Here is a 19364-nt window from a genome sequence, read left to right as displayed (position 1 = left end):
CAAGCTTAATCATTAAAATTCAGCATACAAGTTAACGTTAGTCAATATCGCTGCCTTATTCAACAATGGTAAGTTACTGACAGAAGATCCCTGAAATTTCTATATGACCCTGAGAGTGTGTAACATTGTATAAAGGTTTATTGTCTTATCCAAACACTGATGTACCGGTACATTTCTTTTTGGATTTTTCTTAGTCGCCTACAAGGTCTCAAAACACCACTGATGACACCTAGAAGGACAAACTAGATGAAATATGTGGTTCACTTCATTTTAACTCTACTGTATCTTATTCTAACTTTGCATGAAAAGTTGCCACCCACTTGTTTTTATTCGTACAACCCTGACAATATGGTACTTCATTGATCATTCTATCATTCGTATTTCTGATATTCCATCAATTTGACATTTAATTCACATTTGTAATTTTATATATTTTCCATCTATTTCTCTCTCTTTAGGTCATTCTTGAGAACAAGTATAAATACGACAGTGGATTTATCGAAGAGTTTGTCAAAGTAGGTCACCAGCAAATTCCTTTAATTTTACGTTCAGATATATCAAAGTTGTCTTGTCTTTACATAACTAGAAATTTGCTTATATATTCATCAGAATTGGAAATCAAGGACGCGACAGACTACATCAGTCTCTTAGCTCGTCCTTTTCTTTCATCAAAATCAAACCAATTCCGACAGCTTTCCAATAAGCTGTATTATAAGCTGTTGATTTCAATTTCAATGTTGGGAATTTCCTATTTCTGTATAGCAATACCACCGAATCCCAAACCTATGGTGTTTACATGTCGCAGCTGATTCAATATTCAAGAGCCTGTTCCCATTATCATGATTCTCGTGCAAGAAGTCGTCAACTGACGGACGACAAACTCGTAACACAGAGTTTCAAAAAATGCAGGTTGATGAAAATTATGGGGACGTCTTACTTACAGTCGTCTTGATGATTTCATAGCGAATTATAGGAGATATGAAGCTGGACATATTTGAATCTCGTTGATTTACCTGTTGGTTCCGTTGTTTTATACCTTTTTCTCATTTGAGAACATGACATTACTTACTTGGATTGACCAAGAATTACATGACGGGTGTCGTCGATGAAGAGAAAGAACGCTTACTCTTCCGGAACACCTGGCCTTATTCTCCTTATACTTTATTTCTTTTGTGCATATTTTGTCATGGTATGTATATTTGATACTCTTTGAATAATGACTTGGTGTACATCTTGTAATCGACTGTATTGGAATTTAAAATTTTGAACGTCAAAAAGAACGTCAAATACATGTGTATATGTTCTGAAACGCAACATTCAGGAACTAAAACTCAACCAGCAGTGCCTACCACTTGCAATTTGACTATTGTATACGATGGAGCTAAATAATCAATTAAACTGCATCATAAAGTTGTTTCATCAATGTCGTCAATGAAGCAGAGGACGCTTATGCTTCCGGAACAAATGGTCTAATTCTCCTAGTGCATTCTTTTGTTCATATTTGCTCTAGTTTTATTGAATTACCATATTGGTATTTGTTGTTTATGTAACACATGGACCATGTCACGTGGATTACAATTAATTGGAAGATTTCAACAGATATGTCGACATTTTTTCTCTGATGTAAGACAAGGATTACATTTCTAAAGAAGAAAACCGAAACATTCTGCCTAACTCCTGTTTACAGGTTGTCGGTAGTGAAGATGTCTATTGAAGTTGTCTGATGTTAGACAGAGACAATCTGCCTAACTCCTGTTTACAGGTTGTCGGTAGTGAAGATGTCTATTGAAGTTGTCTGATGTTAGACAGAGACAATCTGCCGAACCTCTGTTTTCAGGTTGTCAGTAGTGAAGATGTCTATTGAGGTTGTCTGCTTTTAGACCGAAACAATCAGCCGAACTTCTGTTCCCGGGTCTGTTAGTACTGAAGATTTCTTTTGAAATTTTCTGCTATAAAGAAGTGACAATCTGTCTATTTTTGAAGGATTTTGTCGATAAATATTTACTTTCTTTTATATAATGCTAGTTTTGGTTTTGTCTGGTATAAAACTTTATGTCGCAAACACGGATATCCTGTACATTACGCTCTATACAGTATTTCTGTCATTGCTTTTCTTTAATTCTATATCTATCATCGCTGAACCAATAAAAGACCTCAATTTTACATATTCTGCCTCATGACAAATAACGTCAATTGTCTAAGTACATGTAACTACAGTGATATTGATCTTCCAGCAAGGCGAGGGCATATTATTGAGAGTTGATTGATGATATTTAAACCAAAGTAAGCAAACTAAACAAACAAAGAATAGTGATTCTGTATCAATTCGACTCTGGTTTGAATTTTGTTCTAGCTTGATGACGCGCTGTTTTTATCATATTCCTTTGTCAATATGAAAGGCTGTTTCGACCTATCATTGTAAAATTGCAGCTTTAAGCGACCAGCCAATCAGGTGCTGGCCTTTGAACAGGGAGTTTGATCGTCTGGATCACTAGGGAGTTTGATCGTCTGGATCACTAGGGAGTGTGATCGTCTGGATCACTAGGGATCGTGCGGATTATTGGGGAGTTTGATCGTCTGGATCACTAGGGAGTTTGATCGTCTGGATCACTAGGGAGTTTGATCGTCTGGATCACTAGGGAGTTTGATCGTCTGGATCACTAGGGATCGTGCGGATTATTAGGGAGTTTGATCGTCTGGATCACTAGGGAGTTTGATCGTCTGGATCACTAGGGAGTTTGATCGTCTGGATCACTAGGGATCGTGCGGATTATTGGGGAGTTTGATCGTCTGGATCACTAGGGAGTTTGATCGTCTGGATCACTAGGGAGTTTGATCGTCTGGATCACTAGGGAGTTTGATCGTCTGGATCACTAGGGATCGTGCGGATTATTAGGGAGTTTGATCGTCTGGATCACTAGGGAGTTTGATCGTCTGGATCACTAGGGAGTTTGATCGTCTGGATCACTAGGGATCGTGCGGATTATTAGGGAGTTTGATCGTCTGGATCACTAGGGAGTTTGAGAGACATCGAGCGACACCGGTGATGTTTAATTTAAGGAACTATTTTGCTTCAGTGCTTTGTGTGGTTCTGTATCATGGTATGTAGGCTCTCTGAGGGATAATGCTTTACACAGTTTTAAACTTCTTGGTGCAACATGACATTACCCTAAATGTAATACTACCCGAAATAGAACTCTTCTCAAACACTTGACGCTTAATTAATATTTTGCTATACAATATAATATTAAGTATCTACACAAAAATAGGCATTTATAACTTATTCTGATATCGTTTTAAATAAGTTACTATATTGTTTTAAATAGGTTACTATATTGTTTTAAATAAGTTACTATATTGTTTTAAATAAGTCCCTATATTGTTTTAAATGGGTCCTGTAGGAATCCCTATATTGTTTTAAATGGGTCCTGTAGGAGTCCCTATATTGTTTTAAATGGGTCCTGTAGGAGTCCCTATATTGTTTTAAATGGGTCCTGTACGAGTCTCTATATTGTTTTAAATGGGTCCTGTACGAGTCCCTATATTGTTTTAAATGGGTCCTGTACGAGTCTCTATATTGTTTTAAATGGGTCCTGTAGGAGTCCCTATATTGTTTTAGATCCCTATCCCTATATTGTTTTAAATGGGTCCTGTAGGAGTCCCTATATTGTTTTAAATGGGTCCTGTACGAGTCCCTATATTGTTTTAAATGGGTCCTGTACGAGTCCCTATATTGTTTTAAATGGGTCCTGTACGAGTCCCTATATTGTTTTAAATGGGTCCTGTACGAGTCCCTATATTGTTTTAAATGGGTCCTGTACGAGTCCCTATATTGTTTTAAATGGGTCTTGTATGAGTCCCTATATTGTTTTAAATGGGACTTTCAGTCTCATAATGACCGCCTTTCTGTTTTGATGAAGGCACCAAAGGCGCGTACTGGAGCTTCTCTGGGATATTGCACAGCACCTTCTCGCTTTCCCTGTACGATGTCAGCATGACCATAACACAACATAGTCTAATCACGTGTTTATTCCAATGTACGTATGATAGACATTGTCTGATTGCCTCTTACGATACCTCAACACAAACCTGTCTCGGATACAACAGGACAGACATGATTGGTCCATTCAAACCTGAAGACCAAGATGTTGAGGCACCTTCTGATCACATTTCCTTGTATTTTAACTATGGTAAGTGGACAGAAACAACATTCACGTGACAGAACATGCATTATACAATTAATGTACGAGTTTTTGTAATATACAAATTCAGATGATTCTAGACATCTGTGAAATAAAGTTGATATGTCAGAACGTGTATTATATAGCTGATGTGTCAGAATGTGTATTATATAGCTGATGTGTCAGAATGTATCAGAATGTGTATTATATAGCTGATGTGGCAGAATGTGTATTATATAGCTAATGTATCAGAATGTGTATTATATAGCTGATGTATCAGAATGTGTATTATATAGCTGATGTGTCAGAATGTGTATTATATAGCTGATGTATCAGAATGTGTATTATATAGCTGATGTATCAGAATGTGTATTATATAGCTGATGTATCAGAATGTGTATTATATAGCTGATGTGGCAGAATGTGTATTGTATAGCTAATGTATCAGAATGTGTATTATATAGCTGATGTATAAGAATGTGTATTATATAGCTGATGTGTCAGAATGTGTATTTTATAGCTGATGTATCAGAATGTGTATTATATAGCTGATGTGTCAGAATGTATCAGAATGTGTATTATATAGATGGTGTGGCAGAATGTGTATTATATAGCTGATGTGTCAGAATGTGTATTATATAGCTGATGTGTCAGAATGTATCAGAATGTGTATTATATAGATGGTGTGGCAGAATGTGTATTATATAGCTGATGTGTCAGAATGTGTATTATATAGCTGATGTGTCAGAATGTATCAGAATGTGTATTATATAGCTGATGTGTCAGAATGTATCAGAACGTGTATTTTATAGCTGATGTATCAGAATGTGTATTATATAGCTGATGTGTCAGAATGTATCAGAATGTGTATTATGTAGCTGATGTATCAGAATGTGTATTATATAGCTGATGTATCAGAATGTGTATTATGTAGCTATGTATCAGAATGTGTATTATGTAGCTGATGTATCAGAATGTGTATTATATAGCTGATGTATCAGAATGTGTATTATATAGATGGTGTGGCAGAATGTGTATTTTATAGCTGATGTATCAGAATGTGTATTATATAGATGGTGTGGCAGAATGTGTATTATATAGCTGATGTATCAGAATGTGTATTATATAGCTGATGTGTCAGAATGTGTATTATGTAGCTGATGTATTAGAATGTATCAGAATATGTATTATGTAGCTGATGTATTAGAATGTATCAGAATGTGTATTATATAGATGGTGTGGCAGAATATGTATTATATAGCTGATATGTCAGAATGTATATTATATAGCTGATGTATCAGAATGTATCAGAATGTGTATTATATAGCTGATGTATCAGAATGTGTATTATATAGATGGTGTGTCAGAATGTGTATTATATAGCTGATGTGTCAGAATGTATCAGAATGTGTATTATATAGCTGATGTATCAGAATGTGTATTATATAGCTGATGTATCAGAATGTGTATTATATAGCTGATGTATCAGAATGTATCAGAATGTGTATTATATAGATGGTGTGGCAGAATGTGTATTGTATGGCTGTTGTGTCAGAACATGTATTATGTAGCTGATGTGTCAGAATGTGTATTATATAGCTGATGTGTCAGAATGTGTATTATATAGCTGATGTATCAGAATGTGTATTATATAGCTGATGTGTCAGAATGTGTATTATATAGCTGATGTATCAGAATGTGTATTATATAGCTGATGTGTCAGAATGTATCAGAATGTGTATTATATAGATGGTGTGGCAGAATGTGTATTGTATGGCTGTTGTGTCAGAACATGTATTATATAGCTGATGTGTCAGAATGTGTATCATATATTTATCAAAGCAATGAAACGGATAGAAATCTTCATTTCACTAATGTCAAATTGATTTTAATTTATTTACAAAGGAACATATACAAAAAAGTCTACCAAATTATTACCATATTAGAATGTTGACCCAAATATTTTCATATGGTATACACATTAGAATTACACATATATGTGTGTGTGTATATATATATATTATTTTTAATCAATCTTTTTATTTGTATTCAGTCGGTGTTCTGTCGATTAATTAGCCTACCATCGTCAAATGTTGAGTCCCTTGTTGTGCCCATTGAATTTTGAGACTGCGGTCAGAAAAACAACATGGCCGGCAGGTGGCCATCTTGGATTTTGAGAATGGAAATTTGTTATCCTTATTTACTGAGAAGTACTGAATGAATCTTTCTCAAATTTCACATGTAACTTCTTCTTGGCCCCTAGTTCAGGCCGTTCGAGTTTGGGACTGATCAGAATAAAAAAAACAACGAAAGACAGGTGACCATATTTGATTTTGACCATACAGAAGCTTGAGAGACTTTTCTCAGGTTGTCTGATATAAGCTTCCCTTCGCCCCTTGTTGTGCCTTCCGATTTTGAGACAGATCGGGAAAAAACAAAAATGCCGACAGGCGACCATCATGGAACAGGCAGTGAAAGATTATTGTCATCTTTTCTTTAGATGAAATATAAATTATTAATAATTTACAGCAAAAACAAGAAAAAAAAATAAGGGGGAAATCCAACTTTTAAAGAATAAATAGAGACGAGGCTATGGTGGGAGATCCACAAGATCCACCCTGTGATCTGTTAGTAAATATCAGGTAACGAAACAATGATTCATAAATGAATGACATATTTTATTGATGTTGTAACAAATCAATCTAATTTTAAACTGACTATATCTGATGAAAGCGAAATTGTGGATTGTTTTGCAATGCTTTGGACTTTCGTCCTCCAACTCGTTGGTGTTTCAAATCATAGATACACTGATCAGAAAAAAGAATCTATACAAACTGTCCGCAAATGGTTATCTGATATTTATTTGAATGTATACAAAATGAAAAATGAATATACTAAAAAAATAAAGAATTTAAAAACTAACTCACTCCAATTTCATTTTCAGATTACGCAATCTCCGTTGGATTTACATCCAACTTACAAAGTGGGGTATCTTACAGAATATCGGATTTTCCGGCAACTCAATCGGAGGCGGAAACAGAATGCCAAAAGTGGAACGCTCACCTGATTGCATTTAGATATGTGTCGCAACTAGATGAGTTAGTGCAAGCGCTTTCTAGGGATCCAGCGCTAGGTTTGTAGTGGTTTAAAAAATTCTCTATTTTCAGAAATAAACGAATGAAATACGATCAAATGTAGATTTAAGAACCTGGGCCGAGTTTCACTAAATGTCGTAAGTTTACTGGCAGACGTAAATTTACGTGTAAAGTTAAGCGTTACATCACGTCACGTGATGTTCTGACTTTAAGTGAAACTCATTTTAGACGTAAGTTACGTCTACTTGTGAACTTATGACCTTTAGCGGAACTCGATCCAGAATAATACGTATACCTAACCTATAATTGTATAAACAACAAATAACTACAGATTTGGTCATATAAACAACGAATACGTATAAAAACAACACATATCGAAATTATCAACACACAAATATCACACTTACAAAAATTTGTCCACAACACACATACATTTTATGTAAATGTCTCCAAACAAACAGCGCACGTATGTAAATATCACAATATAAACAACACACAGCCGTTTTATGTAAACATCTCCAAACAAACAGCGCACGCATGTAAATATCACAATATAAACAACACACATCCGTTTTATGTAAACATCTCCAAACAAACAACACATATAAATCAATGTATTCATATCATTAATTTTGATTAAGTTTCAGACGAAGATATCAATTATCATATTGTCTTGATATAATTCCCAGCATGCTTTATTTGTGTATTTAAAGTAAACTATCTTTTGTTGATTGTAGGGAGCCAGTTTTTCTATGTTTCTGGGACAGGAAACGGAATCGATGTTGTTTACAGAAATGGAGAAAGCGTGCCTTTTGCTTTCTGGATGTCTGGACAACCTCAAAGTTTCTTTGACCCTTATTGTGTAGCACTGACACCACAAGGACTTGCAGCCGTCAGTTGTACAGAGCAACGACATTTTATTTGCAGTCTTCTATGATACAGGGTAGTCTGCACAGGCTGTGACTTACAGAACAAACTAAGTGTAGTTATTGAATGTATTAGTTTAGTGCGCACACCATCACGGTCATTCGAATCAAATTGTAAATACATTTAAACCACCCAAGAATATAGCTTATTGATAGGAGCGAAAACATTCAAGATTTGAAACAAACCTCTTCACCCCCGTTATATACATGTACCTTATTGACAGCAATTAAAATCATTCCTATTCTTTTGAAACATCCCCCTCGATAAATAGACTCAGAGCTAAATAGATGATGATATTTGTAGTACGCCAATAAGTCCTTAATGGGTTTTAATCACTTGTACAACACTAAGACATGAGTTAGTGTCCATCACTTGTACAACACTAAGACTTGAGTTAGTGACCATCACTTGTACAACACTAAGACATGAGTTAGTGACCATCACTTGTACAACACTAAGACCTGAGTTAGTGACCATCACTTGTACAACACAATTAGACTTGAGTTAGTGACCATCACTTGAACAACACAATTAGACTTGAGTTAGTGACCATCACTTGTACAACACTAAGACTTGAGTTAGTGACCATCACTTGTACAACACTAAGACATGAGTTAGTGACCATCACTTGTACAACACTAAGACATGAGTTAGTGACCATCACTTGTACAACACTAAGACATGAGTTAGTGACCATCACTTGTACAACACTAAGACATGAGTTAGTGACCATCACTTGTACAACACTAAGACATGAGTTAGTGACCATCACTTGTACAACACTAAGACCTGAGTTAGTGACCATCACTTGTACAACACTAAGACCTGAGTTAGTGACCATCACTTGTACAACACTAAGACCTGAGTTAGTGACCATCACTTGTACAACACTAAGACTTGAGTTAGTGACCATCACTTGTACAACACTAAGACCTGAGTTAGTGACCATCACTTGTACAACACTAAGACATGAGTTAGTGACCATCACTTGTACAACACTAAGACCTGAGTTAGTGACCATCACTTGTACAACACTAAGACATGAGTTAGTGACCATCACTTGTACAACACTAAGACCTGAGTTAGTGACCATCACTTGTACAACACTAAGACCTGAGTTAGTGACCATCACTTGTACAACACTAAGACCTGAGTTAGTGACCAACACTTGTACAACACTAAGACCTGAGTTAGTGACCATCACTTGTACAACACTAAGACCTGAGTTAGTGACCATCACTTGTACAACACTAAGACCTGAGTTAGTGACCATCACTTGTACAACACTAAGACTTGAGTTAGTGACCATCACTTGTACAACACTAAGACTAGAGTTAGTGACCATCACTTGTACAACACTAAGACATGAGACCTGAGTTAGTGACCATCACTTGTACAACACTAAGACCTGAGTTAGTGACCATCACTTGTACAACACTAAGACCTGAGTTAGTGACCATCACTTGTACAACACTAAGACCTGAGTTAGTGACCATCACTTGTACAACACTAAGACCTGAGTTAGTGACCATCACTTGTACAACACTAAGACCTGAGTTAGTGACCATCACTTGTACAACACTAAGACTTGGGTTAGTGACCATCACTTGTACAACACTAAGACCTGAGTTAGTGACCATCACTTGTACAACACTAAGACCTGAGTTAGTGACCATCACTTGTACAACACTAAGACCTGAGTTAGTGACCATCACTCACTTGTACAACACTAAGACCTGAGTTAGTGACCATCACTTGTACAACACTAAGACCTGAGTTAGTGACCATCACTTGTACAACACTAAGACATGAGTTAGTGACCATCACTTGTACAACACAGACATGAGTTAGACCTAAGAGTTAGTGACCATCACTTGTACAACACTAAGACCTGAGTTAGTGACCATCACTTGTACAACACTAAGACTTGAGTTAGTGACCATCACTTGTACAACACTAAGACCTGAGTTAGTGACCATCACTTGTACAACACTAAGACCTGAGTTAGTGACCATCACTTGTACAACACTAAGACCTGAGTTAGTGACCATCACTTGTACAACACTAAGACATGAGTTAGTGACCATCACTTGTACAACACTAAGACCTGAGTTAGTGACCATCACTTGTACAACACTAAGACCTGAGTTAGTGACCATCACTTGTACAACACTAAGACCTGAGTTAGTGACCATCACTTGTACAACACTGACCATCACTTGTACAACACTAAGATTTGAGTTAGTGACCATCACTTGTACAACACTAAGACCTGAGTTAGTGACCATCACTTGTACAACACTAAGACATGAGTTAGTGACCATCACTTGAACAACACTAAGACTTGAGTTAGTGACCATCACTTGTACAACACTAAGACATGAGTTAGTGTCCATCACTTGTACAACACTAAGACTTGAGTTAATGACCATCACTTGTACAACACTAAGACCTGAGTTAGTGACCATCACTTGTACAACACTGAGACTTGGGTTAGTGACCATCACTTGTACAACACTAAGACTAGAGTTAGTGACCATCACTTGTACAACACTAAGACCTGAGTTAGTGACCATCACTTGTACAACACTAAGACATGAGTTAGTGACCATCACTTGTACAACACTAAGACATGAGTTAGTGACCATCACTTGTACAACACTAAGACCTGAGTTAGTGACCATCACTTGTACAACACTAAGACCTGAGTTAGTGACCATCACTTGTACAACACTAAGACCTGAGTTAGTGACCATCACTTGTACAACACTAAGACCTGGGTTAGTGACCATCACTTGTACAACACTAAGACTTGGGTTAGTGACCATCACTTGTACAACACTAAGACCTGAGTTAGTGACCATCACTTGTACAACACTAAGACCTGAGTTAGTGACCATCACTTGTACAACACTAAGACCTGAGTTAGTGACCATCACTTGAACAACACAATTAGACTTGAGTTAGTGACCATCACTTGTACAACACTAAGACCTGAGTTAGTGACCATCACTTGTACAACACTAAGACCTGAGTTAGTGACCATCACTTGTACAACACTAAGACTTGAGTTAGTGACCATCACTTGTACAACACTAAGACCTGAGTTAGTGACCATCACTTGTACAACACTAAGACCTGAGTTAGTGACCATCATTTGTACAACACTAAGACCTGAGTTAGTGACCATCACTTGTACAACACTAAGATTTGAGTTAGTGACCATCACTTGTACAACACTAAGATTTGAGTTAGTGACCATCACTTGTACAACACTAAGACATGAGTTAGTGACCATCACTTGTTAGTGACCATCACTTGTACCTGAGTTAGTGACCATCACTTGTACAACACTAAGACCTGAGTTAGTGACCATCACTTGTACAACACTAAGACCTGAGTTAGTGACCATCACTTGTACAACACTAAGACCTGAGTTAGTGACCATCACTTGTACAACACTAAGACACTTGTAGTAAGACCTGAGTTAGTGACCATCACTTGTACAACACTAAGACCTGAGTTAGTGACCATCACTTGTACAACACTAAGACCTGAGTTAGTGACCATCACTTGTACAACACTAAGACCTGAGTTAGTTACCATCACTTGTACAACACTAAGACCTGAGTTAGTGACCATCACTTGTACAACACTAAGACCTGAGTTAGTGACCATCACTTGTACAACACTAAGACCTGAGTTAGTGACCATCACTTGTACAACACTAAGACCTGAGTTAGTGACCATCACTTGTACAACACTAAGACCTGAGTTAGTGACCATCACTTGTACAACACTAAGACATGAGTTAGTGACCATCACTTGTACAACACTAAGACATGAGTTAGTGACCATCACTTGTACAACACTAAGACCTGAGTTAGTGACCATCACTTGTACAACACTAAGACCTGAGTTAGTGACCATCACTTGTACAACACTAAGACCTGAGTTAGTGACCATCACTTGTACAACACTAAGACCTGAGTTAGTGACCATCACTTGTACAACACTAAGACCTGAGTTAGTGACCATCACTTGTACAACACTAAGACCTGAGTTAGTGACCATCACTTGTACAACACTAAGATTTGAGTTAGTGACCATCACTTGTACAACACTAAGACCTGAGTTAGTGACCATCACTTGTACAACACTAAGACCTGAGTTAGTGACCATCACTTGTACAACACTAAGACCTGAGAACCATTACCATCACTTGTTAGTGACCATCACTTGTACAACACTAAGACCTGAGTTAGTGACCATCACTTGTACAACACTAAGACCTGAGTTAGTGACCATCACTTGTACAACACTAAGACCTGAGTTAGTGACCATCACTTGTACAACACTAAGACTTGAGTTAGTGACCATCACTTGTACAACACTAAGACCTGAGTTAGTGACCATCACTTGTACAACACTAAGACCTGAGTTAGTGACCATCACTTGTACAACACTAAGACCTGAGTTAGTGACCATCACTTGTACAACACTAAGACCTGAGTTAGTGACCATCACTTGTACAACACTAAGACCTGAGTTAGTGACCATCACTTGTACAACACTAAGACCTGAGTTAGTGACCATCACTTGTACAACACTAAGACTTGAGTTAGTGACCATCACTTGTACAACACTAAGACCTGAGTTAGTGACCATCACTTGTACAACACTTAGACATGAGTTAGTGACCATCACTTGTACAACACTAAGACCTGAGTTAGTGACCATCACTTGTACAACACTAAGACCTGAGTTAGTGACCATCACTTGTACAACACTAAGACCTGAGTTAGTGACCATCACTTGTACAACACTAAGACCTGAGTTAGTGACCATCACTTGTACAACACTAAGACCTGAGTTAGTGACCATCACTTGTACAACACTAAGACCTGAGTTAGTGACCATCACTTGTACAACACTAAGACCTGAGTTAGTGACCATCACTTGTACAACACTAAGACCCATCACTTGTACAACACTAAGTTAGTGACCATCACTTGTACAACACTAAGACCTGAGTTAGTGACCATCACTTGTACAACACTAAGACCTGAGTTAGTGACCATCACTTGTACAACACTAAGACCTGAGTTAGTGACCATCACTTGTACAACACTAAGACCTGACCTGAGTTAGTGACCATCACTTGTACAACACTAAGACTTGAGTTAGTGACCATCACTTGTACAACACTAAGACCTGAGTTAGTGACCATCACTTGTACAACACTAAGACTTGAGTTAGTGACCATCACTTGTACAACACTAAGACCTGAGTTAGTGACCATCACTTGTACAACACTAAGACCTGAGTTAGTGACCATCACTTGTACAACACAACACTAAGACTTGAGTTAGTGACCATCACTTGTACAACACTAAGACCTGAGTTAGTGACCATCACTTGTACAACACTAAGACCTGAGTTAGTGACCATCACTTGTACAACACTAAGACCTGAGTTAGTGACCATCACTTGTACAACACACTTGTACAACACTAAGACCTGAGTTAGTGACCATCACTTGTACAACACTAAGACCTGAGTTAGTGACCATCACTTGTACAACACTAAGACCTGAGTTAGTGCCCATCACTTGTACAACACTAAGACCATCACTTGACCATGACCATCACTTGTACAACACTAAGACACTGAGTTAGTGACCATCACTTGTACAACACTAAGACCATCACTTGTACAACACTAAGACCTGAGTTAGTGACCATCACTTGTACAACACTAAGACCTGACCATCACTTGTACAACACTAAGACCTGAGTTAGTGACCATCACTTGTACAACACTAAGACCATTAGTGACCATCACTTGTACAACACTAAGACCTGAGTTAGTGACCATCACTTGTACAACACTAAGACCTGAGTTAGTGACCATCACTTGTACAACACTAAGACCTGAGTTAGTGACCATCACTTGTACAACACTAAGACCTGAGTTAGTGACCATCACTTGTACAACACTAAGACCTGAGTTAGTGACCATCACTTGTACAACACTAAGACCTGAGTTAGTGACCATCACTTGTACAACACTAAGACCTGAGTTAGTGACCATCACTTGTACAACACTAAGACCTGAGTTAGTGACCATCACTTGTACAACACTAAGACCTGAGTTAGTGACCATCACTTGTACAACACTAAGACATGAGTTAGTGACCATCACTTGAACAACACAATTAGACCTGAGTTAGTGACCATCACTTGTACAACACTAAGACCTGAGTTAGTGACCATCACTTGTACAACACTAAGACCTGAGTTAGTGACCATCACTTGTACAACACTAAGACTTGAGTTAGTGACCATCACTTGTACAACACTAAGACTTGAGTTAGTGACCATCACTTGTACAACACTAAGACCTGAGTTAGTGACCATCACTTGTACAACACTAAGACCTGAGTTAGTGACCATCACTTGTACAACACTAAGACCTGAGTTAGTGACCATCACTTGTACAACACTAAGACCTGAGTTAGTGACCATCACTTGTACAACACTAAGACTTGAGTTAGTGACCATCACTTGTACAACACTAAGACCTGAGTTAGTGACCATCACTTGTACAACACTAAGACTTGAGTTAGTGACCATCACTTGTACAACACTAAGACATGAGTTAGTGACCATCACTTGTACAACACTAAGACTTGAGTTAGTGACCATCACTTGTACAACACTAAGACCTGAGTTAGTGACCATCACTTGTACAACACTAAGACATGAGTTAGTGACCATCACTTGTACAACACAATTAGACTTGAGTTAGTGACCATCACTTGTACAACACTACGATTTGAGTTAATTGCTCAAACTGCAGAACTTTCAAAGAAAATGATTAGATAAATTCAGATTTTTGAAATTCCTCCAGAAACACGTCCATGGACAATTCATTCGGGGTTCATCATTTTCGATTTCACCTACCAAAAACAGTAACGCTCTCTTCTTAAACACCTGACGGGCCGGCTACTTCAGCAAAATGTCAAGCCTGGTCTTGTCATGCATTGGCAAGGTCACATTTGCAACAAGGAGATCTTTTGAAATAAGCCTGATTTTTCCCTAGAATTCATACATTAAATCATGATGTTGTAAATAAGAAGCATGAGTGTTGTAGTTTAACACTAACAGGCTATCTTTTATAATAGCCGTAACCATAGCAACATCTATTTGTCATGCACATATCTGAATATTGTTTACCTTGTTCACGATAGGCAGTTCATACAAAAGCTAATTTCAGAGGATACATAATGCCAAGATCATTTTTGGTGACAATCATAAGCTTCAGGTTGATATGATAACATATTTTGGAGATGGCTTAATATAAGATTTATAATCTTGTTGCCAGATCCATTTTCAATTTTATAATTTGTGTATGTGTATGTTGTAAATGAAAATCTGAAAATAAAATATTGTTTAAACAACATATTTCCCAACTAATATTGAAGAGTGGATCTGAATTCCTTGCCAGATGATGAACTTCGCAACGCATTCCACTGTATAGCACCCCGCCCACCCGTGGTATCTTGTTTATATCAGTGGTGAAGCTTCTTTTGGATTAAGGTTTTGGGGATAGAACATGATTTCACCTAATATGAAATGACGTTAATTTCATTTTTTGTGTGAGATGAATGGGATATTGTTGGCTAAGGAGACGCGGACGAGAATATCTGAATGTGATAACATTGTTTTAGATCAAACTTCTAATAACTGGGTTTTATATATATTAGTGTATTGTTTGGTTTCGTTGTAACACTATTTCATGGTTAAACTAAATATCATGAACCAAACAGAGATAAAAGCGTTGTCAGCAGCTGTTTACGTTTACACGAAGCACAAGCCCCTCAGTTCTGAACAAGATATCGTTACAGTTTAAATGGCCCGTGCAAACCCTGCATTTTCCATAAACAAGAAGCGATCTTGGTTTCTATGGTAAGCGTACACAACCACTGTGAAACCCCCTCCCCCCGGGGGCAAGTGCAATCAGCAAGCATATGTCAGGTGTAGCCTATTTATATTACTTCATACCTAGGTCAAACGAATGTAATGTGGGAATAAGTGCTGGTTAAAAGCTCTTGCTTACAGTCATCATCTCCAAATCTATGGTTAGTAGCAGGAAGCTATTGCTTGAAAACTCAATCACTATAGTTATATTTTCTTATTCACATGATGCCCTCGTGGTTGTATCGATGTGTTTTATTCTATTTTTACCTTTTTATGCGATTCCTGCAGGATTCACATTTATGACATACGTTAGATTTGAAAGTAAAATCTGGAAACGGTACACCCAAATTTGGTCCCCTCTCGTCATCAACGCCATCATCATCATCATCATCATCATCATCATCATCATCATCATCATCATCATCATCATCAACAACAACATCAGCATCAGCATCATCATCATCATCGTCGTCGTCGTCATCATCATCATCATCATCATCATCATCATCATCATCATCGTCATCATCATCATCATCATCATCATCAGCATCATCATCATCATCATCATCATCATCATCATCATCATCATCATCATCATCATCATCAACATCATCAACAACATCACTGTCTGCATACATATGTTAAGACTCATAATCTGTATACATTTCAAAACTTTCACCGAGGGAAAAATGTTATTCGAGAACAGATAACCTTGAAACCCTCATCTTCAACATCACCTTCGATATCACTGCCATTATAAGCCCGAACTTTCCTGTAACAGGTGTATCTACTTTGTTACATTCACATTTATTACTGATGTTACCAGGCGAGAGGAAAGACATGACTAAATTCATCGTCTATACCACCTCATCTAACAACAGCGGAATTGTGAGGTAGTGACATCTTACACTAGATCTTCACTCCCAACGGTCTGTGATATGTCACACCTCGTAACGCATGCAGACCAGACTAATCAGAAGTGTGCTAAGGAGAAACGCCGAAACTTTCCACCAATCGTTGATGTTCGTGTTGGGGAAATTACAAGTAACATTTCTAGGTTACGAACATATATTAGTGAAAAGCACGTAGAATTTCTGGTTTTGTTTTCGCGCGAAACAGAAATTAACCGAACATGTTATGTCTGTTGGAATTTATGTTTTATCTGTTTTCATTGGTTGGGACTTAAAGACCGCTATCCCAGCCGGCGTTTCAAATAAGCATGGCTGTTCCCAGGAGTTAAAACCGCAAAAAATACTGGACTGAACATGAAAGAAATATACAGGCTAGGTATTTCAAACAGGACAGATAGAAGGATACATCAGTATGTTAGGGACAAAAATCCATCGTATTATTTTAAGTCACATACAGACAGACATACTTTCGACAAGATAACAAAACCTCTATAAAATTGAAAGAACAAATACACCTTGGTAAAATAGACATGTTTATAAGTTCTTTGACAGAATCAGAAACACATCTTATTTTATTTCAACATTTTCCAAAATAATAACGTGTTAATCATCCGAACTGAAAGGTGAAATAAGAAATCCGGAGAACGTGCTGTAGCCAACCCCATGGATTGTGGGCGAGTTGTTGATGAAATTTCGGACCCAAACCATGTCCCCTACATTTAACGACAAAACACATGTCCTTGTGCCTTTATCGAAGTTTGTGGCAGAAAACAAATACCCGACATCGACGCCATTTTTAACGATGGAAATATGAAATTGATGGTCTACAGCACTTACAAGTAGCACAGTAGAGGTAAATGAGTACACCCCTGCGACAGATGCTGTGAAATGTCCGTGACGCGGGTCGTATCCACCACCGACATTGGTTATAACGTTATCAAACTCAATGACCTGGTGTTGTCCGAGTTGTAAAGGGTGTGGGGACACGAGCCTTGCATAAAATCCAATGACAGTGTGGTTATCTGAAACAGCAATTATGGGTTTTAATCTCTGGAAAATGAAAATCACCACTGTTATTTTCTCTTTGTATTGTGGTTTTAGATATTCAAACTATATCTTATTCCTGATTTTTGTTATCTAATTCTCAGTTTATTAATACGTCTTGTCAAGAGGTGTTTATAACATTACCAGTAGAAGCTGTAAGTGTGGCGTGTTGATGACAACGGTGTAACAAATCTAACAGATAACCCATAAGAAGACTTAGCGCTGTCGTTTATAGTCCACGAGTACAGAATCCACTCTTCGGCTGTAATATAAACCTATGTACACTAAGGTAGAAAATACCGAGAGGAAAAAGAAACGCAATTAGGAATTTCCAGGTCAACTACGGGAAATAGAAAAGGGTTTAAGAATGTTATTATGGTGTAACTGGGATATAGTTGACCACTCTGTCATCTACGAGAATTTCATTCGTGAACGTTAAGTAAACCTTCCAAATTTGACGTTGATTCAAGAGTACCCCGCTCAAAATGAAGTGCGTTCTGGACCCATCAATATCGTGTGTGCCCCCAGCACGAATCTTTTGTACATTGAATTGATCAGGGTATTAACCCTCCTCATTGGTATACGATTCCATTCCTCATCCAGCGCCAACGCTAACTGAGCAACGTGGATTGGAGGATTCGGCCTACGTCTTATCCTGTCCAACTCGTCCCATAAATGTTCTATTGGGGAGAGGTCAGGGCTGTATTGGGGTCAGTCTAGGGATGGGGCATTATTTGCTGCGAGATGATCACTGTAAACACTCGCTACATGCGGCCGGGCGTTGTCCTGCTGAAACGTCAGTTGACGCTGCTGTACTAGAGGAACAACGTGCGGCACCAGAACTTGATCTCTATAGCGGACGGCCGTGAGATTTCCCTGAATAACGACCAGAGGAGTCTTGGTACCATGCGCAATCCCTCCCCATACCATGACCGATCCTCCTCCAAAGCGGCCATTCTCTATCACGCAAGCATTTGCATAGCGCTCGTGGGCACGTCCATAGCCACGACATCTGCCGTCTGCCCGGTAAAGTGAAAACCTGGACTCATCTGAGAAAAGGACCCTTCTCCAACGTTGCATTGGGAAGCGTCTTACGGAATGTGCGTTCAGCTATTGCATTCGTCTGGCACGTCGCCGCGCATTAAGCTGTGGTCCAACATATGGCCGCCGCGGTCTTAGACCGAAGGCACGCAGTCGAGTACGCACTGTCTTTGGATCAATTGG

At 38.1% G+C, this 19364-nt stretch overlaps 1 protein-coding gene across 1 annotated transcript in view; it reads right to left on the bottom strand.

Moving 5' to 3' along the window:
- Positions 1–17699: 17699 nt before the first annotated feature.
- Positions 17700–19364, bottom strand: part of LOC132556705 (complement C1q-like protein 2) — a 6369-nt gene continuing 4704 nt past the window's right edge. Inside the window, exon 4 of the mRNA XM_060221144.1 lies at positions 17700–18118. Within this exon, the coding sequence (XP_060077127.1) occupies positions 17700–18118 (419 nt within the window). The remainder of the gene's footprint in view (positions 18119–19364) is intronic.

Source organism: Ylistrum balloti, unplaced genomic scaffold (assembly GCF_031769215.1).
Source record: "Ylistrum balloti isolate Yb309-2 unplaced genomic scaffold, AGI_CSIRO_Ybal_v1 Utg369650, whole genome shotgun sequence".
NCBI classification, from domain to species: domain Eukaryota; kingdom Metazoa; phylum Mollusca; class Bivalvia; order Pectinida; family Pectinidae; genus Ylistrum; species Ylistrum balloti.
Note: the sequence above shows the minus strand (reverse complement) of the source record. Positions and strands in the feature narration are given on the sequence as shown.